The sequence below is a fragment of the Zootoca vivipara genome, chromosome 2 (assembly GCF_965207765.1).
Source record: "Zootoca vivipara chromosome 2, rZooViv2.hap1.1, whole genome shotgun sequence".
NCBI lineage: Eukaryota > Metazoa > Chordata > Lepidosauria > Squamata > Lacertidae > Zootoca > Zootoca vivipara.
Window position 1 is genome coordinate 101704943 of NC_142584.1, and position 25130 is coordinate 101730072.

The 25130-nt window shown below is 41.9% G+C and overlaps 1 protein-coding gene across 8 annotated transcripts in view; it reads left to right on the plus strand.

Moving 5' to 3' along the window:
* The window catches only part of CFAP20DC (CFAP20 domain containing), a 147120-nt gene that overhangs the window by 90496 nt on the left and 31494 nt on the right, over positions 1-25130 (plus strand). For all 8 annotated transcript variants that reach the window (XM_035106799.3, XM_088662618.1, XM_088662621.1 and 5 more), the window contains 2 exons: positions 14109-14312; positions 20132-20193. In XM_035106799.3, the coding sequence (XP_034962690.3) occupies positions 14109-14312; positions 20132-20193 (266 nt within the window). The remainder of the gene's footprint in view (positions 1-14108; positions 14313-20131; positions 20194-25130) is intronic.

A 25130-nucleotide genomic window follows, 5' to 3' on the forward strand; every position in this document is an offset into this window, starting at 1 on the left:
AATGTACCGTTATCCAGATGCGGGTTTAAGTTGCTTGCCCATAGGCTGCTGAATCAAATTCAAAAAATGTTACAGCAAATGTATTGAAGATAGAAAATACAGAGACAAAGTTTCTCTTGTCAATCCACATGCCAAGATTTGTCAAAGACAAAAGTTTAGAACATTTGGAGGTAATTTTTTTAAAAAATATCTATTGAATAAGTGCAATCTGTCCAATTGTAGTTTGACATTTGTTACAAAGATGACAGTGAGAGAAGAATGTGGGTAGAAGAACTAATGAATACCAATTGGCCAATAATAAATATAGCTTGTAAATCAAGACAGGGGGTGTAAATGCCTGGGAAAAGCTCACTGGAACAGTTGAAGAAACAAACAAAATTGTTTAGTTTCAAGAAAGTTATGAAAGTATCTCAGATTTTTGCTTTATCTCTTAGCTGGAGTCTTCCTGGGTCAGAATCAAACCAAATAAATATCCCTAAGATCTTGGGGACTCTTCTGTGCCATTGCAGCTTTTGGAACTGTGATGATTGAAAAGGGGATGTTGAGTGGGTGATTATATGTCCTGCTCTCCTTGGTGAGCATGAAGGAAAAGCCATTCACCATCTGATTGAATGCCATCTGATTCTTGGCTGCGAATAAATTTCTCTTCAGTTCATGGATTAGTGGCAGGCCCAGAAAGGTTTTTTTGGCACTTGCCTTGTATGAGCCACTTGGAACTGTCTGCTCTGAAAGGACCATCACGTAACACATTTTGCAGTTGTGCTAAGGGGAATGTATTTTTGGTGAGCCTGTGAAGGTTGGACCCGATAGACTACCTGGTCCATTGCATATGCAAATTAACTCAGTGGCTCACTCATGTAGGTTCCCCCCATCCTCCGTAGCCGTCATTAATGAAAATCATGACTGAACAGGTTTGTTACTTTATAGTCTGGGCAAAAGACTCACTAGCATGATTCCTTTTTCCTTAATGTGAACTGGGGGCCAGTTTATGTCCCTGTCAATTCTGCACGCTAGCTGGGGTAGATGGAAGTTGTGGTCCAATGTCATTTGGAGGAAGCACCATGTTGGCTGCCTCTGTCCTAGTGATAGTTACAGATAGGTAGCTGGGTTGGTCTGACATAGTCGAAACAAAAAAAAAAAATTCTTCCAGCAGCACCTTAGAGACCAACTAAGTTTGTCATTGGTATGAGCTTTCGTGTGCATGTATCTGAAGAAGTGTGCATGCATACGAAAGCTCATACCAATGACAAACTTAGTTGGTCTCTAAGGTGCTGCTGGAAGGAATTTTTTTTATTCTGTCCTAATGAGCTTGCCATGGGCTGCTGCTCATATTGAGCATGTATGGGGGGCACTGCACTGACCTGGATAGTCTGATGATCCGAACCAGTTCTTATTTTTCAGTTCTACTCTTCTGACTAATTAGTCTTCCAGTTGCTACCATAGTGGGGGTTCCAGGGTGGGGGAAATAATATGACTCGAAATTTTCATTACAAACGGTGGTAGCTCAGACTTCCAAGCAGGGCAAGTTTATTGTAATCACTGGCAAACTTTTGAAGTCTGAATTACCAATGCAGGTTCAGTTTAGACGACTGAAATCCTGGAGAGGAAAATTGACAGATTTTCAATAGCAATCTGCAGGCGAACTCGTGAGATCATTAGTCTCTACACTTCATAGTGTCGCTGCAGCCATCCAGAAAAATAATAAATGACATGATTGAAGGCTAACAGTAAGGTAGTGTCATATACCAAATCCCCAAGCTATTTTGGGGACTATGCTCATGCCCATCAAATTGATTCTTCTCCCTCTTGTGGTTTTACTCCCTTCCCCACTGTGTACTCTCATTACAGCAACAGTTACGCAAGAACAAATTAGTCCACTGCAAATAAGGTGACAATACTTTGTACCTTTTTAACAGTTAAGATTTCCTCACTCAATTTATGTGCTAAATAGTCTGCTATGAATAGAGAGTTTTAAAACTAAATGTGTGTTGTGTTAGAGGTGGCCGCTCTTAAGCTGTCAGATTCTTCTGACACTTTTTGGACAGTTAAATGTCTTGCAGTGCAGCATATACAATTTTATTGTAATGTTTCTTGACTCTTCAGAATCCTTTCTAGTGGACTGTATTTGTTTAATGCATGCAAGCCCAGTCACTAACTGTGCTAATTGTAGATACAGACTCTGTTCTGTGACTTACGCCACTGCTTCCTTCTTGATCGGGGATGTGGCCCTCCAGAGGTGATTGGACTCCCATCAATCAACATAAATTTTATGAAATAAATTCGTGAAAATAAAAAGACAGGATTCAAAACTGAAAATGCTACTTGGCATGCTAACCAATTTGCAGAACTCACCATATAATCATAATATTTCCTAAAGTGGTTGTGTTGCCTGAACTGTGTCTCTGGGCTGGAATTGATGTAGACAAACTCAATAGCAGAGACACGAAGAAGTCTGCATAGCTGCAACAGTAGGCTTGGCACTGAGATGGGTCATATCATACTATCCCTGCTTTACAAAGTACTTCATAACTCAGGGCTCAGGATCACACTGCCAGGGGTCTGTAGTTTGCCTAGTTTGGTCAGAAGAGGAAAATGGTGGGCTAGAACTGTTACCTGAGTGAGACAACAGTGGACCTATGTACACTTCACCCTAACTCTTGTAGCCCAGAGTGTAGAAAGCAATGAGAAGCAGCACACCTGGGAGGTCTGCCCAATAGATCCATCCCCTGGTGGTCTGGTAGTAATATTGCGAAAAAGGGGAAGCCTTTACCCAAAAGCATACTCATTTGAGACAGTCCTAGGAGATGATAGAGGACTGGATCGAAGCAGACAGAAAGAAGCCAGTTTTAAAGGGACAGCACCTTCTTTTGTCAGGGATGGAGTGTAGCTGACTTCAAGAGCCCAACAGTGAGGCAAGTTCTTAATTTATAAAAGTTTCTCTCCTGTCTCACCTTGAGGAGATACTTCATTTGCTACAGGCGACCACCAGGCAAGCTGCAATTTACAAGCTTGTGATAACTCCTCTTCCATTCCCTCCTTTGTCAGAGCAAGGCAAAAGGATGGTGTAGATACGGCCTAATGTGTAGGGTTTCATGTCAAAGGAATTTTTGCAGTGGAAACTTGGTGTGAAGAAGTCTGCTAATCCCCACGTGTACATGACTAGTGAAAAAATGCTCAAACAACTCTTAATGAAATTGATTTGCTAACTACTTAGTAAACTTTAAGGACCTGCATGCTTGCAATGTTTTATTCATGTTTTAATAGAGTTCTCTATTATTAAGTTCAAATATTTTTTAATTAAGAAAGAAGTGCAGCCCTCTGGGTAATATTGCAACCAAGTAGATAGCTGGTAATTAAACTTTTCCGCACGTATAACTAAATTTAAACAATTCTGGGTAAATCATTTGAACCTAAGAGAATGCAAATGTCATTATGTGCATCTCTAAACTGGAAAAAACTGAGGAAAAAATGGCTTTTTATAACAGGTTTTGTCAATCCATTGAATGTTTTAAAAGCTTAATAAAAATACTTCTTATCGTACGGAGAGGATATACAGAAAGACAAGATAAGCTTTTAATTGCCAGCCGAAGTGTTGCATTTAGAAGAATCTTGGGAGCCGTGTGAAATTACTTTTTGCACGGAAAACCCTTTGAGAATAAAAAGGAACTTCAGTTTGAAATCCGTTTTAGGAAATCCCTATTTAAATATCACCAAACATAAAGGGGCTATAGAACACCAGGGCTGTATTACAGACCAAGGAGAGCATTTTCATGGATCAAGTTGGTGGGTAAAATAAATAAAAAAAATCCTTCAGTAGCACCTTAAAGACCAACTAAGTTTTTATTTTGGTATGAGCTTTCGTGTGCATGCACACTTCTTCAGATACAGTGAAATGGAAGTTTCCAGGCACTTATGTAGAGAAGGGGTAGGGAGGGGTGGGGAGGGGGAGGGGGGATCACTCAGAAGGGTGGTGGAAATGGGTGATTGACTGACTGATAGCTGTTGATGACCGGAAACGACTGCAAATGGTTTTGCATGAAAAAGCAAGGATTGAGATGGCTGAAGATCGCTTATCATGTATAATGAGATAAGAATCCGATATCTCTGTTCAAACCAGGTCCCTCCATGGTTTTGAGCTTGGTGATAAGTTGCAATTCAGCAACTTCTCTTTCCAGTCTATTTCTGAAATTCTTTTGTAGTAAGACAGCTACTTTGAGATCTTGTATAGAATGTCCTGGGAGATTGAAGTGTTCTCCTACTGGTTTTTCTGTCTTCTGGTTCCTGATGTCAGATTTATGTCCATTTATCCTTTGGCGTAGGGTTTGGCCTGTTTGTCCAATATAGAGAGCTGAAGGGCACTGTTGGCATTTGATGGCATACACAATGTTAGAGGATGAGCAATTAAATAGTCCTGAGATGGTATGTTGGATGTTGTTGGGGCCAGTAATGGTGTTGTCTGGGTGTATGTGGCAGCAAAGTTGGCATCTGGGTTTATTGCAGGCTCTGGTACCAGTGTCCATGTTAAGTCTGGTGGTTGTATTATTGTGGGTGAGGAGTTGTTTAAGATTGGGTGGCTGTCTGTAGGCAATGAAAGGTCTTCCTCCCAGAGCTTGAGAAAGGGAGCTGTCATTGTCCAGGAGAGGCTGTAGATCTCTGATGATGCGTTGTACTGTTTTAACTTGGGAGCTGTATGTGATGACTAGTGGTGTTCTGTTATTTTCTTTTTTGGGTCTGTCTTGCAGCAGGTTCTCTCTAGGTATCTGTCTGGCTCTGTTGATCTGTTGTTTAACTTCATCAGGTGGATATTTTAGTTCTAAAAAGGTTTGCTGTAGATCTCTTAGGTGAGATTCTCTGTCTGTAGAGTTGGAACAGATGCGGTTGTAACGTAAGGCCTGGCTGTATACGATGGATTGTTTGGTATGTTTGGGATGGTAGCTAGAAGCATGTAGATATGTTTGTCGGTCAGTTGGTTTTCTGTATAAGGTGGTGTCTATATGTCCATCCTGTATTTTTATAGTAGTGTCCAAAAAATGTATTTCTTGCATAGATTGGTTCATTGTTAGGTTGATGGTGGGGTGAAAGTCATTGAATGTCTGGTGGAAGGTTTCCAGGGTCTGTTGTCCATGTGTCCAGATAATAAAAATATCGTCAATGTATCGCAGGTACAGGAGAGGTTTGAGTGGGTAGGAGTTAAGGAAACGTTGTTCTAAATCTGCCATGAAGATGTTGGCATACTGTGGGGCCATGCGGGTGCCCATGGCTGTGCCGCTGATCTGGAGGAACAGGTCATCACCAAATTTGAAGTGGTTGTGGGTAAGGACAAAGTGGCAGAGTTTGGTAGCAAAGTCCGCTGTGGTTTTATCTGAAATGGTGTTCCTTATGGCTTGTAAACCATCATTGTGTGGGATGTTGGTATATAGAGATTCCACATCCATAGTGGCTAGTATAGTATTGTTAGGAAGATTGTTCAAATATTGTATTTTCCTCAGAAAATCTGTGGTGTCACGTACGTAGCTGGGAGCACTGATAGCATATGGTTTCAGAACAGAGTCCATATAGCCGGAAACACCCACTGTAATGGTGCCAATACCTGAGATGATGGGGCGTCCTGGGTTTCCTGGTTTGTGTATTTTGGGTAGAAGATAGAAAGTTCCTGGCCGAGGTTCCGCTGGTGTGTTTGTGAGGATCTGTTCTTGGATGTGTAGGGGTAGCTCCTTAATAATCTTGTTCAGTTCTTTTTTGTATGCTTGTGTGGGGTCTGAGTCCAATTTCATGTAAAAGGCAGTATTGGAAAGTTGTCTGTGGGCCTCCTGGATGTAATCAGTTTTGTTCATGATGACGACAGCTCCACCCTTGTCTGCCTCTTTAATTATAATGTCTGGGTTGTTCCTGAGATTTTCTATGGCTCTCCTTTCAGCATGGTTTAGATTTTGTTGTAAGCGATGGTGTTTTCTGGTCACATCCGTTTGGATTCTGTGGCGGAAGCATTCGATGTACAGATCAAGTTGGTGGGTCACATTCTCAGGATTGTGACCTAACAAAGCATTTCTACTTTCCTTTAAAGTTGCAGCATTACAAAGTATTCCTAGGAAGTAGCCCTTAAGAGGTAATCTCAGATGTCAGATTACAACCCTGTGCCTGAGACAAATCTAAATAAAGGTCAATATTACTCATCTTCCTCTTGTGCAGCTGGTCTTTTGAGTATAGCATGCTTTCTAGCTGCCCCCTTCACCATTGCCCACATAACTATACATGCAGATACTGTACATTTGACCAAGAAAAGAAAAGTGGGGCATTTATTTATTTAGCCAAGAATAGTAATGTTCACAAGAGATATTTTGAGAAAATGTATGGTGAGATCTTGTTCAATGCAAAGCACAAAATCTTGGAAGCTTGGTTTTCTCACTTTCCAATAGTTTTTTATTGTTTAAAGGAGGCACCTCTCAGACTGTGTCTTGCACTGCCTCCCATCATTTGCAGCTGGTGACTGTGCAGCTTCCAAGCCTCTGTGATTCCTGGTTGCAGGTGACAGCCAGGTGACCTCCGGCCAGATTCAGTTCCCTACCCAAATTTATAATTACAGTACATAGTTGCACCAATGGCAGTCGTGGGGAGCTATTGCATTAGAGTCTGTATGCATCTGGTCTTTGCTTGTAGCATACTGAGCTCCAGGTTGTGTATGTTGATTTGGCGGTAGAGAGGGAGATAAAGAGGCAGGTTGTCTTATCTTGTTTTGAAGCATGGAATTAGACTAGTTGGAGTGTCTTTCCACCCCTAAACTGCTATTAAACATGATAGATCTCCTCTCCTCTGTATAGGGTTGGTTTTTCTGATTATTATTTTTAAATATTTTTTATTAAAGATTTATTGAATTACAAAGGTGTGTGCAGTGTCACTCATATTTTAACATGTATCATTTTTGCAAATCAGTTTCATTTGTTAAGACACTAAGAAGAAAGAGGGAAAACGAGGTAGATAGGGGATGGGAGGGTGGATGGGGGTGAGAATAGGTGACGATGTTTCTGTTTTGCTTAATATATGTAAGGCTTGATGTCAGCTTTGTTTGTGTTGGTACTCCTTTATTCACTTGTGTTCTTTTGATGGTGAGAGAGATTTGGGTTGGCCAAGGGTGTGGTTGTTCATTTGTGATTGGCTCTGATGGTGTGACGACCCTGGTCCCACTCTCCCTTACTATCACCGCGACACAGGAATCCAGAGGGGAAAACACCCACCCTCTGCTCCTGCCGCCTCAAAAATCAACCCCTTTTACTGATGGGTTTCTTAGTAAGGAGAGCCTTCCAGCTTACGTGGCCTGGTACCTTAAGAAACTCTAGGCTGTCCCCCAGGAATAACCTCTTGCCTCCTGTAAAGGGTCTCCCTCAGTTGGATTCCCCCACTGTAGAAGTTTGCCCTAGGCACTCTGGCAACTTCTTGGCACCTCAGGTTACCCTTCTAAGCCTCCTCCATGTAACTTCAGGACACAAACCACCACCTCCCTGCCTGAGGTGAGTTTGGCCCTCTCTTGAGTCACCACGGCTGTGAGTCCTGGTACCTCGCTGGAAAAATACAAACGGACCTCTTGTTGGCAAAAACAGAGATGAAGTTTTATTGTGTTAAAAACATAAGTGATTCTTTAACGTGTCATTTATTAATTAGCTTTGTTCCAGTTGTACAAAATAAACTCAGTCAAACATTTAACTTTAAGTTGTCCTAGCCTCTTCACTGTCTTCTAACAAGCCACCTCATAACATCACACCACACCTTCCTCCCTCTCCCTCCTAACTGACCAAACCGACTCTCCCTCCTTTTTTTAAAACCGGGCACAGTCCCGCCCCCATCAGAGTCAGGCTAAAGGTGGGTTAACTCTTTGCCAGCCGGACAGAAATAAACATTTCAAAAGTGTTTCAATTTGTCACAGATGGTCTTTGTTTTCATGTGTGAGTGGGGTGGGTGGGTATTTTTGGGTCAGGTTAGCCATACTGATTTGTACGCTGGTGGTAAATTTTTGTCATTATCTTGTTGGGCTGCGTGTGTGATAAAGGTGAACCATATCGGGGTGAAGGCATCCTCTTCTATTTGTCCCCGTGCTAGTTTCAGCTTGTTGGTTAGTTTTTCTAGTAAGGCTGTTTCCCATACTACTTGGTACCACTGGTCCATGCCTACTCCTGATAGGTCTCTCCAATGCCTGGTTACGACGCTCCTGGTTGCTGAAATTAGGTGAGTTATGAGGTCTTTGTAGTCTAAATGGGCATTATTATCTTGAAAGATGTTCAGTAGGGCCAATTCTGGGGTAATTTCTATTACTTGTCCAGTTATTTTACATATTTCTTGTATGGTTGTTGCCCAGAATAATTGAATTTTGGGGCATTCCCACCACATGTGAAGTGCATCCTCTCCAGCATTTTGGTGAGGTTCCAGGGAGTATTAGTGCTAGCTTTCTTGGTGTGAGGTACCACCTGTAGGTGAGTTTTAGGGTGAGTTCTTTTCTTTTCATTGATACAGATTTAAAGGGGGGTTTAGATCACATTCTGTTCCATTGGGTAGGGTTGATTTCATATCCTATGTCATCCTCCCATTGTCTTTTTATTGTATCTAGGGGGTTGGTGGGATTTTGGAGTAGTATCTTGGTATATTGCAGATACCATTCCTTTGCCGTGTCCTTTTGTCATTAGGAGGAGGTTTTCAAAAGCCGTCAGGGGTCTAGTTGTTGCTGATTTTACTGTTGGGTTATTTAGAAAGGCATGTAATTGATGTTGTGCTAACCAGGGCATTGGGATGTCTTCTAGTTTGTCCTGTATTTCTTGTATTGACAAAGGTTTGTTGGTTTTATAGAAGTCTATTAGGCAGTGTAAACCTTTGGTTTGCCAGGTTTTTATCTGGAGATTTTGTGCTGCATGATGGAATAATGGGTGGCATGCCAGGGGGATTAGTGGGGATGGGGTTGGGGAAAGTTTGCTTATTTCTGCTTTCCTAGTTTTGAACATGGTTTGTTGAGTGTTGTGGGAATCTTCCTTAGTTTGTTCGGGAGGAATGGGTATGCTGTGGTGCAGATATTTTCAATTGAGTCCCTCTCTAGGTGTACCCATTGTTTTGTCTCATCTTCTAATATGTATGGGATTATATGGCGTATTTGGTTGGCGTTGTAATATGTTTCCATGTTGGGGATTCCCCATCCTGCTGAGGTGGGGAGGTGAAAATATTTGGTGCTTATTCTTGGTTTTTTATGTGAGAAAATAAAAGAGTGTAATTTTCCCTGCCATTTGCGAAGTTGGGCTGGGGGGATCCAGATTGGGAGGGTTTGGAATAGGTAGGTGGGTTGGTTTTTCTGATGACTCAGAAGCTGCTGGTGTGGGGTAGCCTCCACTCCCCAATGGGAAGCGACCCTGTACACTTTTTTTTAGCCTAGCTTACATCACTTCCCTAACAAATTTACACAGAAAGGAGCACTGAGCCCATGATAAGAGCAGTCAGCTGTCAGACACTCCCCTCCCCAACACACCTTTGCAGAGGAGGAGGTTACAACAACTGGTGGGTCTCCAACTCCTTTACGACATGGCTACCGAGAGTCTGGCCTCACATGCGGAAAGGTTGATGCCAGGGCCGTCTTAAGCGGCCCTGGCGCCGTGGTGCGCCGGATCTCTCCGGCACCCTCCCGCCCCATTTCCCAGCGCGGTGGGCGGGTGGGCGCAGCACAGCTGCCACAGGCGCTGCTGTGCGGCGGGCGGGCGGGCAGGCACAGCGCGGTTGCCGTGGGCGCAGCTGCGCGGCGGACCGGCCGGCCAGCAGGTGCAGCTCGCGGCGCCCTCCTGGCGGGCCGGCGCCGTGGTGCCCTGCGCCACCCAGCCTGGCCGTAGGGCTGGCCCTGGTTGATGCAAGGCTACTTGCTTGCTGTGTTGATCAAAACTACATCTGGTTTATTCCCAGGTGTCAAGGAAAGGGCAATAGCTTGCTTCATTAAAGTCTAGACCTTACAGAACATAAATATTCCATGGGGGAAACTGCTAATCCTTGTACAAAATACAGAAAGGGCCTTAAGATATGCAATTAACCAAAAAGCAAAAGGACCTGCAAAATAATATGCCTCTGTCTTAAAACTTTTTTGTGTACAAATCAATGCTCCAATCATTTCTTGGCCACTTCAAATCATAGAAGAATGAACTTTGGCCAGGCATATATTTTCCCCTCTGGCATATACCGTATTTTCCCCTCTCTCAAAGTACTATGTTCACACCATTCTTTAAATTTCAATATTGTGATTAAAAGTCTTGAGTGCACATTGCTATTTGTGATCAAAAAGGCTCACAGTGTGTGCTAACATTTGGACTGTTAAAGAATAGAGAACAACATGACGAATTTCTAAGTTCCTCCCTGTCCCTCAGTTCTTTCAGCCTACTCTTTTTTGCAATATAAAGGAACACTAATTATTGGTTCTAAGTGAATATATATAGAGAGGGAGAGGGGGAGGAAAGTTGTGGTCCAAGCTGGGGGTTCATTTTGAAAGAATGTTCATGATTGACTCTCAGGTTGGGTAAGTGGACCAGGCTTATTTGAATTGTCAAATGCAAAAGGCTTAAGTACACACCCACTAAAAAAAAGGTTTCAAAATGGATTGTGTGTGTTTTTCAAGCATGCCTAAGGGAGGCTTGGAGACTTTGTCTTTCTGAATGTGTAGAAGGTACCTAGAATGTTATAGGTATTACTGTAATCCAAGTAATAAACTAACATTATGAAAGAACTGGCACATGTTGTGGACAGTTGATTGAGTTGTTGTTGTTGTTGTTCAAGCAGCTGAGGGGCAGTTTATTTTAAAAGCCTTTTTCAAGATTGAGCTGCCAGTGACTAACAACTAGTTATCAAGACTAATAAGCCATGATGTTCAGGGTGGATGTAATTTGGCCTAGAAGCATTCAACACTTTGGCATGATTTTTTTATGTACCCTGGTGAGGGCTGAAGCTGCTGAAAAGGGAATGGATTTCTGATGCCATCATGAGCCGTAAGTGCAGTCTAGGGTGTTAAAAGCCGAATTGCTGACCACTTTCTTTGAAAGAGTTTTTGCACCAATTTCACTTGTTATTGTGAGTGCAATAGGGCAAAGAGAGCACTCAGATGTTCAGTGAAACCCCTGGGCCAATGGTGGTGGTGGTGGTGGTGATATACACCCTACTTTTCCCCGTGATAGGAATCAAGGCGGCTTACAGATAAAAATAAGAACTGCTGAAAAACATTTTTAAACCATCATTAAAAATCAATGAAACATTAATAGAATTAAAACTGCATACATGCATAAAATATATGCATTGACCTACATTGGCTCCCAGTACGTTTCCAAGCACAATTCAAAGTGTTGGTGCTGACTTTTAAAGCCCTAAACAGCCTCGGTCCAGTATACCTGAAAGAGCGTCTCCACCTCCATCGTTCTGCCTGGACACTGAGGTCCAGTGCCGAGGGTCTTCTGGCGGTTCCCTCGCTGCGAGAAGCCAAGTTACAGGGAACCAGGCAGAGGGCCTTCTCGATAGTGGCACCCGCCCTGTGGAACACCCTCCCACCAGATGTCAAAGAGAAAAACAACTACCAGACTTTTAGAGGACATCTGAAGGCAGCCCTGTTTAGGGAAGCTTTTAATCTTTAATAAATTATTGTATTTTAATATTTCTGTTGGAAGCTGCCCAGAGTGGCTGGGAAAACCCAGCCAGATGGGCGGGGTATAAATAATAAATTATTATTATTATTATTATTATTATTATTATTATATTAAAAACATACCAAAATTACAATAAAAACAGCATGGCACAAGCCCTTTCATTAAAAGCAATCAGTTCCCAAAAACCTGTTGGAACAAGAAAATCTTCACCTGCCAGTGGAAGGACAGGGAGGGAGCCAGTCTAGCTTTTGTAGGGAGGGAGTTCCAAAGTCTGGGAGCAGCCACCAAGAAGGCCCTCTCCAGCATCCCCACCAAGCATGCCTGCGAGGATAGAGAGACTGAGAGAAGGGCCTCCCCTGAAGATCTCAAAACTCAGGCAGGTTTTTATGAGTATCTTTAAGATGGCTTGGACCTAAGCCATGTAGGGCTTTATAGGTGATAACAAGCACTTTGAATTGTGCCTAAAAACAGATGGGTAGCCAGTAGAGCTGTTGTACCAAGGGAATAGTATTCTCCCTGTTACCATACCATCTGTATAAAATGCATGTAGAAAGTTTTCCTTATCATTTGAAGCAAACAGGGTAGCCCCTGCTTGCATAATTTCTGTGTGAACACCAGACCCCTTTAGAGCTTGGGAATAGATCTGTAGGTACCTTGTTTCTCCAAAAATAAGTCGTAGCTATAAAATAAGACGTAGCAGGATTTTTAAGCATTCAAGGAATATAAGCCATACCCCGAAAATAAGACATAGTGATAGGCGCAGCAGCAATGCCGGCCGCGGCAGGAGGAGGAAAAAAAATAAGACACCCCCTGAAAATAAGCCATAGTGTGGTTTTTTTGTTTTTTGGAAATAAGACAGTGTCTTATTTTCGGAGAAACACGGTACCTGCAGTTCCCATAAAGCTTTTGTGCAGAGTGGCTGCAGCTATATATATACAGCTGTGTTTCTTGTTGTTGTTGTCTAGTTGTTTAGTCGTGTCCGACTCTTCATGACCCCATGGACCAGAGCATGCTAGGCACTCCTATCTTCCACTGCCTCCTGCAGTTTGGTCAAACTCTACCCGACATTTAATGAAACTGAGATTCTGTAATTTGAGGAGAAACATTTATGTGAATTTATCAGACTTAATTCTGTTTTGAAAACTTACTGTTTCAACTGGGAAAAGGGTGCTAGAGAGGGCTTTTGTGAGGAAAAGACTGTTGTGAAAGCTAGCAGCTTGCTTTATCTGGTTGTCTTTGCAACACAGAAGGAAGTTGCCCTCTGTTGACAAGTGCATGCAACTTCACTGATTCTAACCCATCACATTTGCTTGGGAGTAAATCACATTGGATTCAGTGGGATTTACTTCTGGGTAATTGCAGGGGGCTTGACTACATGACCCTTGGGGTCCCTTCCAACGCTACAATTCTATGATTCTGTGAATAACAGCTCTTGGTTCAGATCTTGGCCATCACCACAGTGTCCCCCTTTTTCCTTTTTTTTAAAACAAATGAAAGAATTCCTCAGACCCAAAGTTGAGATTACACATGGGGTGAAGCAGATATTTTAATAAGTAAATGTTAATGTGTAGAACATTTACAGTTTCACTCAGCATGTGCATACTGCTTTTCATTTCTTCAGCTCGGGATTTAGTTCTAAATAAACCTACTAAAAAACTTAGTTGGTCTTTAAGGTGCTGCTGGAAGGAATTTTTTATATTTTGTTTCGAGTAGAATCTTAGTCATGTAATAAACAACTCACCCACTACTGACTTCTGTTAGTGACAAACTTTGCTTTAACTTTGCGTCCTGTTTTAATAAGACATGCCAGGGGTTCATAGTGCAATCCTTCAGAATTTACTTAGAAATAAGTCCTATAGAGTTTGGTGGTTATTTCAGGTAGACAAGTGTAGAGTTTTAGCCCAAACTTGAAGTCTTACAACATCAAAACATGTTCTGTCTTGAAGCTATAGTCCTTTCCATTCTCTCCCCCCCCCACAAAAAATAGAAATAAATATGAGAATAAATAAATATGAAACTTAGGTGGATTCACCTTCCAACTGATGATCTTGTTTAATTTAATTCATTGGATTATAGTAATTAATGAACCTTGCAGTGTTTGCAATCTATCCCAGTTCAATTAGTTTTCTCATCTCTTATACTCATTTATACAGTATTAATCAAACATTCCTGGCAGCTTTATACACCATGCAAGTCTCAAAACTACTAGAATACAAGCTGTCCCACGTAGCTGTATTTTTATTCAATGTCCTTTCTGTTAAGTTGTCGATGCAGTTATTACCCATAGCAGAAGCTGGTGTGTATATTAATGAACACTTTTCCCTGCTGCAAATATCACATGACCTCCTTTCCTTGCAAAAAATATTGGATCTTTTCAACTGCTGTAGAAAAGTGTGCATGTCTTCTCCATAGTGATTCCTTCCAGTACCACCCTCACATTTCATTTCATTTCAATACAATTCATAGGAGTATGACTGGCGAAACTACCAGCCGAGCAACATGAGTGCTTCTGAACTGCAAATGTTGGCTAGTATGAAGAGGCAGCAGAATGAAGAGCTGGAAGATAACGGACCTTCACATGGGTTGAGTGCATCTCAGATAGACAACTGTAATATCAGCATCAGTGCAAGCAGTGATGACACAACCACCTGGAACTCATGTCTTCCAGCGGTAAGCTTGAGCATACCTTCTGTATGTTTTCCTAATGGAGCCCCTAATTCTTCTGGGCTCATTTAAATGTTTGTGTTGGCTTGAGAAGGTTCCTAAATTCTATAGATCCTGGAAAAATACAAACTTTTTTTCCTGTATCTTTATGTTCTTTTAGGGTTCTACCTTTAAGTGTTGTCCGCATAGATGCTCATGACTCATGAGTGAACTCTGCAGCCGTGCGTTATTGATAAAACTTTCCAACAGTGACAGTAAGGTTCTTAGGAGAGTTTCAAACACACTCAAGAGGCCTTCCATGGAATAATAATGTGCAGGGTGCAGCTACAACAGGCATCCCCAAACTGCGGCCCTCCAGATGTTTTGGCCTACAACTCCCATGATCCCTAGCTAACAGGACCAGTGGTCAGGGATGATGGGGATTGTAGTGCAAAACATCTGGTGGGCCCGAAGTTTGGGGATGCCTAAGCTACAGCATCTGTGTCAGATGGCTCTGTTTAAATGCCTCCAGCAACAACAAAAACCCATCAACTCCTAAGGCAGTCAATCACACTGCCAAACAGCTCTAACCATTAGGCTGTTCTCCTAAAGTTTGGCCAAAATCTGGCTTCCTGCAGTTGCCTCCCAGAGCTTCTGTTTCTGCACTCTGGACAACTGCTCTATCGGCGGTCATCACTGAAGATAGTTGCTTCTGAAACAACTCAAAGCTAGTGCTAGAATGACGTGGGACCTGTCTTTCTGAATATGAATGTATATTGAGATACATGCTGTCCATTCCTGAGCATGTTTACTCAGAATCCCTCTGTGTTCATTGGGCCTTACTCCTAAGTGTGTCTAAAGAACAGGTTGAACTATTAGACCATCAAGCCCAAATATAGCTTACCATGACTGGCGGAGGTTCTTAAGAATTGTGAGGCAAAAGGTCTTTCCCATCACCTGCTAGCTTGATCTTCTTAACTGGAGATTTAAAGTATTGAACCTGAGATCTTCTGCATACAATGCATGTGCTGTTATCTCTGAGCTTTGGTTTTGCTCCAAAAGGATTTCAGTATTACTCTATATCATTCTTCAAAAGCAAGTGATCGGAGTAGAAATCCTATATTTTTGCAAAGTGGGCGGAGAACCATAAGCTACCTTTTAAGCTGAAATAATCTTTTCAGGCTAGAAAGATAAGGCTTGAATATTCTTCTTTTCCTTGGGGGAGGGGACGATTACAACATTTATGTTGACTTGAAAATGTCCTAATGTTCAGTATATACTTTAAAATCATTTGATTAATTTGTGCATTCTGCTGGTGTTTTACAGTTGCATTCCCAAAAATTAATAAACATATAAAAGGGAATGTTGAGGCTACTGCTGAGCTGTGAAGGCATTTGAGGCACCTCAGGAGCCTATGACAGAGCAAGCACTGCTCATACATCTCATGCAACCTGTCTTCCCATCATTGTTAAGCTTCATATGCCACCCACCTGCTCTCATCGCTTGTTTCCTTCTATTCCATGTCGGTCACTCCTCTTTTCATATGAACACATGATTCTGCGTTATTCTAATTCATTTCTTCCAATCAATCTAGTCCAGTACAGTCTGCTATGGGGGTGTGCTACTGTTTTTGTTACTATGCTTGGTATTTTTGTCTTTTTAAATTATAAACCACCCTGTGATCATAGAATTGTAGAGTTGAAGGGGACTCAGAGGGTCATCTAGTCCAACCCTCTGCAATGCGAGAATCTCAACTCTATTATTATTATTATTATTATTTACATTTTTATAGCACCTTTCATCCATAGATCTCAGGGTGGTTCACAACATAAAATTACAGTATAAATTTGCATCCAATCTCCTCCAAGGAAGGAGAGTCCACCACCTCTTGTGGGAGTCAGTTCCACTGTCAATCAGCTCTTCCTTTCAGAAAGATTTCCTGACCTTTAGTCAGAATCTCCTTGTAACCTGAAGCCATTGGTTTGGGTCCTACCCTCCAGAGCAGGAGAAAACAAGCTTGCTCCATCTTCCATGTGACAGCCCTTGAGATATTTGAAGATGGTTATCATATCTCCTCTCAGACTTCTCTTTACCAGGTTAAACAAGCCTAAAACATACCTCAACTATTCCTCATAAGGTTTGGTTTCCAGACCCTTTATGATCTTTGGATGGAGGGCAGTATAGAAATGTAATAAATATGATAAATAAATAAAATTTAAAAACATACAGTGTATCCTTACCAATGTTCAGGAACAAAGCACTCTTGAATGCTTTTCTTTTCTTTTTTCTTTTTTGCATAGCCTTTTGCACATGTCTGAGTATTTTGTAAGTGAGTGAGAGAAAGAAATCTATCAGTCTGTAAAATGGGTGCACATCTCTGTTTCCATGTAAATGTGATCCATTTAATAACAAACAAACAAACAAAACTCTTACTTCCTCTGGGAAACCCAGCTCAGGCTATCACCCATCTCAAAAAGAATATACTGGCTTCCAGAACTCAGTTATCCCTGTTATGTGATTGATTATACATGCCCATTTTAGTTTTGCATAATTTTAGAACACAAATACTCAGAATAAAATGTGTCCTGGTACTCATGTTTGGGTTCAAAGTGAGGACTTTGTTCAGCTTCTGTACACTTTGGACTAATGTATTTTTTTAAAAAAAACATTAAGATATAATGAATTATTCATTTAAAAGTATAATTAGATGTAGCTGCAACTAGTGATGAATGTTTTGTGTGTGCCTCTCTACAGAAAACTAGACCTCTTTATGGATTTTTCTCTCTCTCTGAGTTTTTAACTTGAGACCAAAATTTTGTTAAGACACTTTTCAAACAAATGAACCATTCAGAATCCAAGTAATCATTCAGTGGATTCTGATGTTGCCCTATCTTTACACATTGCAATCTATGAACTTGACTTTTGAAACTGTTTTGGTTCAGTTTAGCGGAGAGTATAAAGTTTTATGCGATGTCAAGTTGACAACACTGGCAATTGAAATTCGTTGCTTGTTCAAAAAGCCACTGAGGAAAGTACAGCTGAAAGGCAAGTTTCCTTAAGCTGTCCTTCCAACATGCTTCAGCTTTTTGCCTAGTAAAAAACCTTTCTGTAAGAAAAGTTGACTCCATTATTCTTTTCCAAAGCCTGCTTGATTCCATTATTCTTCCCAAAGTGGGCAAGTATAAATGACCTGCCCTTCTGTAGATCAGCTGACTCTAGAGTTCTCCCATGTATTTTGGTGACTTCTGTAGCAATGTAAGGCAGGTAGCAAGGTAACACATCTATACTATATCCACAATTGTGCATGCATCCAGTTTGCACCTACAATTCCAGACTCATCAAGTGAAACGTTGGCAGGAGTCTGCTTCCTTGTACAAATCTCATTAACTGGATTGGGGCAGATGTTTGGCAAAGTCTAGAACCCGAAATGACAACTCTGTGCCTCAGTGTTCAGAAAATTATTCATAGAATAATAGAATTGTCAAGTTGGAAGGAACCATGAGGATCATCTAGTCCAACCCCCTGCAATGCAGAAATCTGGGGCCTGAACCCATGACCCTGAGATGAAGAGTCTTGTGCTTTACTGGCTGAGCTATCGCAGGTGCAATAGCTCCTGCAGGTGCAATAGCTCCAGCCCCACCCACAAACTCATTATTCAGTCGTGTGAGATGACAGAGGGCCTATTGCTGCTAATTCCTGATATTCAAAATCAATGAGTAATTATGAGACTGGAAATGAAATCGTGAGACCTGACAGCATAATATATATTTCTGATTACTGTCACTTTCCACTTGTGTTCTGCAACTATGAAGGCTATAGATTCTGAGGTTCGTAATATGTGACCTTCCAGACTGCCCTCTCTGGAATGAATTAAGAATTATCTTCTGCATCAAACAAAAGGCATCTCACTGGCATCTCACCCCAGGTTAAGATATAAGGTACATGCCCATTTTGGATGAAAACACCATGGAAACTATTCACTCATTACTCATGTGAGGGCAGTGGCATGTTTTCTCCAGAGTGGGGTGGAGCTTTTATCCCCACCCTTGACTTTGCATTTGTTTCCTGCAACAACAACACATTGTATGTCGTTGTGTGTAAGGAAAACTTGATACAGGAGGTCCTGCTCACTTGTGACCACCATGCAATTGGGACACCTACACAGCCAAAATGTGCACAGTCGTTCTAAAGGGCATATGTGACGTTGGTGGCAGGTCTAGAAGTCATCACATGCAAATTAATCATCATTGCATGCAAATAATGCATGAATAGGGCTTATGAGTTTTTTTTCCATTCTGTCTGCTATCTTGAATTTTTGCTATTAGGCAAGGCAGATTTTGACTCATTTTTTGTTCTCTTTTACCACTCACAGCTCTAGGGGCTGCTGAAAATTAAACCCCACATAAGAATTATGTTTTATACAAGTGAAGCAAAACAGCCATGCCCCAATGTCATTTTGTATTCTGCAGTGTGCAACTGTTCTCATACATGTGTTTAACAATGAAGGGAACTTATCAATAAGGGGACTTATTTGTAAAGTTTTCCTTGCATTGATGATCCTGGAGAAAATTGTATTTTGTGCATTCTTCTCTTGTGTGAAACAATAAAATCTTGTCTTTTCCAATTAATCATATTTCCCCCACTGTTACTGGCTCATCAAATCTTTGCTAATTTTTTCCATATAGATTATAGGCAGCGTCTCACCAGAAAACAAGGCTTTCTGTTCTAAATATTGGCTATATTTTACATAACCTCTTTGTCCCTTGGCCTAATCTATGGCAACAGCACCACCAGAAGGCTGTTTTTTGTCTCTCATTTATCTTTGCTGCAAGATTCCATTCATATGCTTTGTACATTCTTGAATAATAAATACTCGGCTTTATGTATCCAATTACTTTCCCCATGTACTTTAACCTTAGTCCTATACTAGGTTTAGCATTTTCATCTGTTATGCAGCTTGATTTTCTGTTGCCCTTCTATTCGTATCTTTAGTCATATTTGGGGGTTGGGAGTAGAATTGTCTCCTGGCTGTGAAGATACCAGGATGCAAGGCAAATGCATGAACAAATGCTCTCAGGCAACTTGCAAAAGTGATATAATAAAAACTATACTTTCTAGCCAGTGATAGTTTACCAAGAAATGAAATGTAATAACTAGGCTGTCAGGGAAAAAATGTTGAATTGTTTAGCAGCTGCTCCAAACTGTCAGTCCAAAATGAACATAATAGCTTTGAGAACTACATATTTCTCTGCTTAGCTGTCAGGTGTAATAATTTCTTTAAAGTGACTTTTAAATCTTCTTAAAATATATAAAAAATGCCTTGTTTCTAAATCAGAGCATTTTTCTGAAATTATGAATATTTAAAATGAGAATTTAAATGTTAAAATTGAAATCAATTATACCTAGTGTTTTTGTGCATGTGGCCAACTGATGAAAATACAGAAATTTGCAAAAGTGCAAGTGAGAGAGAAAATGCAAATGATTGCTGCTGCTGAATATTAGCAAATCATGAATATACTCAGACTTTTCTCCCATCCTTCAGACAAGCATGACGTTACTTTCCTTTCATATATACAAAATGTTGTATTATTTTCCTGACTTGGGGAGAGCACCTATATTAAGGCACGGTCATTCTACATGGATTCTCCCATTGTTACCCTTCCCTCCTCATTCCTCCCCTCCCTTTGGTGACCCCCACCATTAGGAAGTAGGGCCTCATCTGTTTACTTTTCTAACTCTGTAAGCACTGCATATATATTGATTGCGTGAAGTGGTTAATAATAGCTTCAAGACTGAAAGAACATTGGCAAAATACATTTCTCACTCCTGCTTCTTGTCTTCCACAGCCTGTCAATCAAGGGTGTCACTATCAGAAAGAAATGAACCCTCTTTCCCATTCCAACCCACGGTAAGCTGCTGTTTATAGCCCAGGCAACAAGGATGTGTTCGGAATGTTCTAAAGAACTGATCAATATGACTTTTCTTTGGTAGACTCTTAAATCTTGTTTTCAGCTATTGTGCCTGAGAAAGAGATGTCCACCCTCTCCGCCTTCTCCATGCACACGTGAAACTTTGTAGCTGCTAACATTCATGTGTGCATGTCTGAATGCGAGAGGAAGACATGCAAGGAGGGGTGCAGATGTGGGGTTCAACACTGTTTGGGGTAGGTAGGGTCCTTATTCCTAGAAGCCGCAATGCAACATTAATGTTGATAATAGAAAAGAATCATATTGGAAAGAATTGTTTGGAAGTCTTTGGTGCTAGTCAGGTAATGAAACACTAGAGGGGACTGGAAATTTTGGCATAGGGCACAAGAAGTCCTAGAATTCTTATCCCCACATTCCCGCTTGTCCTGCTGCTTTTCCCTGGGAAAGCCCACTGTCCGCTGCTGAATCAGAACTATCGGTTTTTCTGCAGATAAGCATTTGTCCCGATTCAGCGGCATACAGGAGAAAGCAGCGGGACAAGCAAAAACCACTCTGATATGTGCCTAGAAAGCACGGAACAAGCAGAAAACCTTTTGGACCTGTGCTTTCTAGGCATGGGACAAGCAGAAGTGTGAGCAAGCCCACCAGGAAAGGGGGGGCTAGGAGAGAAAGCCCACCCCCACAGGGAACCTTTTTAGCTTGTGTCTCTCACGGGGGGGGGGGGAATTCCCTGTCCCTTACATTTCAGGCAGCAGCTCTGCATAAGAACTATATTGAAAAGCCATTAAGAAATGTCCTCGTGGCTTTGCTGGGAGACTCTTTCAAAGAGCTGCCCTTGGGGAAAATGGAGGGGAGGCGCAATCCCGGGGGTGGGGGTGGACCCGAGGTAAAAGGGAAAGCTGGGATTTTGTGTCCCACTCCCAGTATCTGTGGGAGCTACTCTTTGAAACAGCCTGCTTTTAAACCACAGAGGAATGTCTCTGTCACTTTGGTAGGCACCACATTGAAGAGCTGCCTGGATTGGTTCAGTAAGGAGTGAAGTCATTTTCCAATTCCAAGGGAAATAGTATAACTCATTTCTAAGCCGATCCAATGGGAGCCAAGGGAAGTTCACCTGTCTCTCTTATTTCTGCATCAATCTCTGCCACAGCGACCGCTTGCGGAGCATACTGTTGAATATTCAAGGGGCACAGTCATTCACATGGACCTCTGGTCCAGGCTCATTGGGTTTCTGTGTGAACTGAGAGTGCACACCCAACCTCTTCTACAGGCACATATTGCCGCTGAAAAGCTGTAATGGAAGCTAGCTTTTAGGGGTTGTCCTCAATTACTGATATTCTCATTACAGAAGCCTAATAAGCTTCCAAGAAACCCCAGGATTCCTTCAAACACAGTTTGAAAACCTCTGGCCGAGAGAGAAATACAATTTGAGGAGTCATGCTGACAATTCACAAACATATCAGAAGGGAAAAGAAGACTAGTATATATCCACTCAAGTCAGAACAAAATGCAGTGGGCTTAATTCTGCAGATTAAGGTTTAGTTTAGTTCCATTTAGGGATTCAGAACCATATATCAAATGTCCTGATGCACAGCTCTCGCCTTCCCTTGCATGTCCCACTCGACCACTTCAATTGGTGGAATTAGCACTACTACAGGGCCACATATTACTCCTGCATTTGTAAGAACTCGATGGTTTAGTCAGTGTGACAGCACCAAAACTTTGGAACTCCCTGCCTGTTGAGTTCAAGCAGATGCCTTCATTGTACTCTTTAGTTTAGACAAATCTAACCATGCGCTTCAAAAGTTGAGGTCTCTTTTAGTATTTTAATTTTTGTCTGGCTGTAATATTTTTTATTTTATTTTTTGCAAAGTGCTTTGGGGTTTTTTTCTTTCAATCAAACTGCATACATTTTATGAAATAAATGTATAGATCACAACTCAGCCAATAGATCTTGCACTTATCAGAATCATGAAACACAGTTCTTGGTATTTCAGACCTATCAAAATAAGCATCTAAATGTGTGTATTGATGTGTGTACAGGCCTTGAAATAGGTATTTGGAGAATATTTTAAAAATACAGATTCATGGGGGAAGGGAACAGAGCAGAATAATAGGTTAAAACATGCAAAGGTGCCATGGATGAGAAACAGGCAGTTTCATCCACTCCTGGTTTTTGTGTCGAGGTTAAAGCTAACCGTCTCCAAAGGCATATCTGTGCAGCTCCATCGGAGGAGTGGGACGTGCGTGTTTCAGCACACCCAACGTACTTCAGGACACACAAGAAGGGGTACTTCAGCCCATATTGGTCCCCTGCCAATTGACAGCTGATGGTAACCATATGGTTGCCTTTCCACAGTGAGCGCAGGGATGCCCAAAGGGACAAAGTGACAAATTGCCATATAAACTGCCTACAACAGCAGAAATACATTGTAGAGGCTAAAACAGGCCAGGCAGAGAAAGGTGAGAGTTTAGCTTTAGAGCTGAGAGCTGCAGAACACGTGAAGCAAGAGCAAGGCTCCCAGATGGAGGCAGGACCATGTCCAACCCGGAATGTTTTCACATATGACACTCAGTGCACCTTGAAGCCTCTCTCGTGCTGTTGCATGCAACATGGTCACATCATTAATGTGAGGCACATAGAACATTCATTCTTGACGGTGTAGATATTAGTATTTCAAATGTAGATTTGAGAAATTAAACCAATTTAAGGCTCATTGGTGAAAATGACACAAGTCTGTCTGGAGTTGTAGATAGCTGTATTTAGTCATTATGTAATATCTTGCGGAATTTTTTGTTTGTATGTGATCAATCTTATAGGCTCTGTAGGGCAGAGTGTACACCAGACATAGGCAAACTCGACCCTCCAGATGTTTTGGGACTACAACTCCCATCGTCCCTAGCTAACAGGACCAGTGGTCAGGGATGATGGGAGTTGTAGTCCCAAAACATCTGGAGGGCCGAGTTTGCCTATGCCTGGTGTACACCATAAGGCTGCAACTGAAATTACCTGTTCCTATTTTCAGCTTGTGCTACACTGGGGTTGGCTCCAATCTAGCTTTGATTGGAAGTAGTCTTCTACCTCTTGATGTGATGATATTCCAGCTGAACTATTTAAAATTCCAGCTGAACTATTTAAAATTTTAAAAGATGATGCTGTTAAGGTGCTACACCCAATATGCCAGCAAGTTTGGAAAACTCAGCAATGGCCAGAGGATTGGAGAAGATCAGTCTACATCCCAATTCCAAAGAAGGGCAGTGCCAAAGAATGCTCCAACTACCGCACAATTGCGCTCATTTCACACGCTAGCAAGGTTATGCTTAAAATTCTACAAGGCAGGCTTAGGCAGTATGTGGACCGAGAACTCCCAGAGAACTCCCAGAAGTGCAAGCTGGATTTCGAAAGGGCAGAGGAACCAGAGACCAAATAGCAAACATGCGCTGGATTATGGAGAAAGCTAGAGAGTTCCAGAAAAACGTCTACTTCTGCTTCATTGACTATGCAAAAGCCTTTGACTGTGTCGACCACAGCAAACTATGGCAAGTTCTTAAAGAAATGGGAGTGCCTGATCACCTCATCTGTCTCCTGAGAAATCTCTATGTGGGACAAGAAGCTACAGTTAGAACTGGATATGGAACAACTGATTGGTTCAAAATTGGGAAAGGAGTACGACAAGGTTGTATATTGTCTCCCTGCTTATTTAACTTATATGCAGAATTCATCATGCGAAAGGCTGGACTAGATGAATCCCAAGCAGGAATTAAGATTGCCGGAAGAAATATCAACAACCTCAGATATGCAGATGACACAACCTTGATGGCAGAAAGTGAGGAGGAATTAAAGAACCTTTTAATGAGGGTGAAAGAGGAGAGCGCAAAATATGGTCTGAAGCTCAACATCAAAAAAACCAAGATCATGGCCACTGGTCCCATCACCTCCTGGCAAATAGAAGGGGAAGAAATGGAGGCAGTGAGAGATTTTACTTTCTTGGGCTCCTTGATCACTGCAGATGGTGACAGCAGTCACGAAATTAAAAGACGCCTGCTTCTTGGGAGAAAAGCAATGACAAACCTAGACAGCATCTTAAAAAGCAGAGACATCACCTTGCCGACAAAGGTCCGTATAGTTAAAGCTATGGTTTTCCCAGTAGTGATGTATGGAAGTGAGAGCTGGACCATAAAGAAGGCTGATCGCCGAAGAATTGATGCTTTTGAATTATGGTGCTGGAGGAGACTCTTGAGAGTCCCATGGACTGCTAGAAGATCAAACCTATCAATTCTTAAGGAAATCAGCCCTGAGTGCTCCCTGGAAGGACAGATCGTGAAGCTGAGGCTCCAATACTTTGGCCACCTCATGAGAAGAGAAGAATCCTTGGAAAAGACTCTGATGTTGGGAAAGATTGAGGGCACTAGGAGAAGGGGACGACAGAGGACGAGATGGTTGGACAGTGTTCTCGAAGCTACGGACATGAGTTTGACCAAACTACGGGAGGCAGTGCAAGACAGGAGTGCCTGGCGTGCTATGGTCCATGGGGTCACGAAGAGTCGGACACGACTAAACGACTAAACAACAACAACACCTCTTGATGTGGGGGTTTCCTCAGTGTTAATCATATTTTAAAATAAGTTTTCTTTATTTCGCTTCTGGCCAGAGGTGTGCCTAGGATCCCTTGGCAAGGAGCTGTATCAGCGCTGGCACCCCCAGAAAAAAAAAATCACTTTACTTCAGTAGCTACATTACAAATCAGTACATTTCACACAAACCAAGTGTCTGGAGTAAGGGCAAAAAAAATCACACGCCTTTGTGCCACGGTGTGAGAAGGACAGGAAGCTTCTCCCATGTTTGATCTTTTCACGGCAGCAGCAGTGCATCTCCACACACATATGCATCATGCAGATTTTTGCGCCTGCGCCCCCA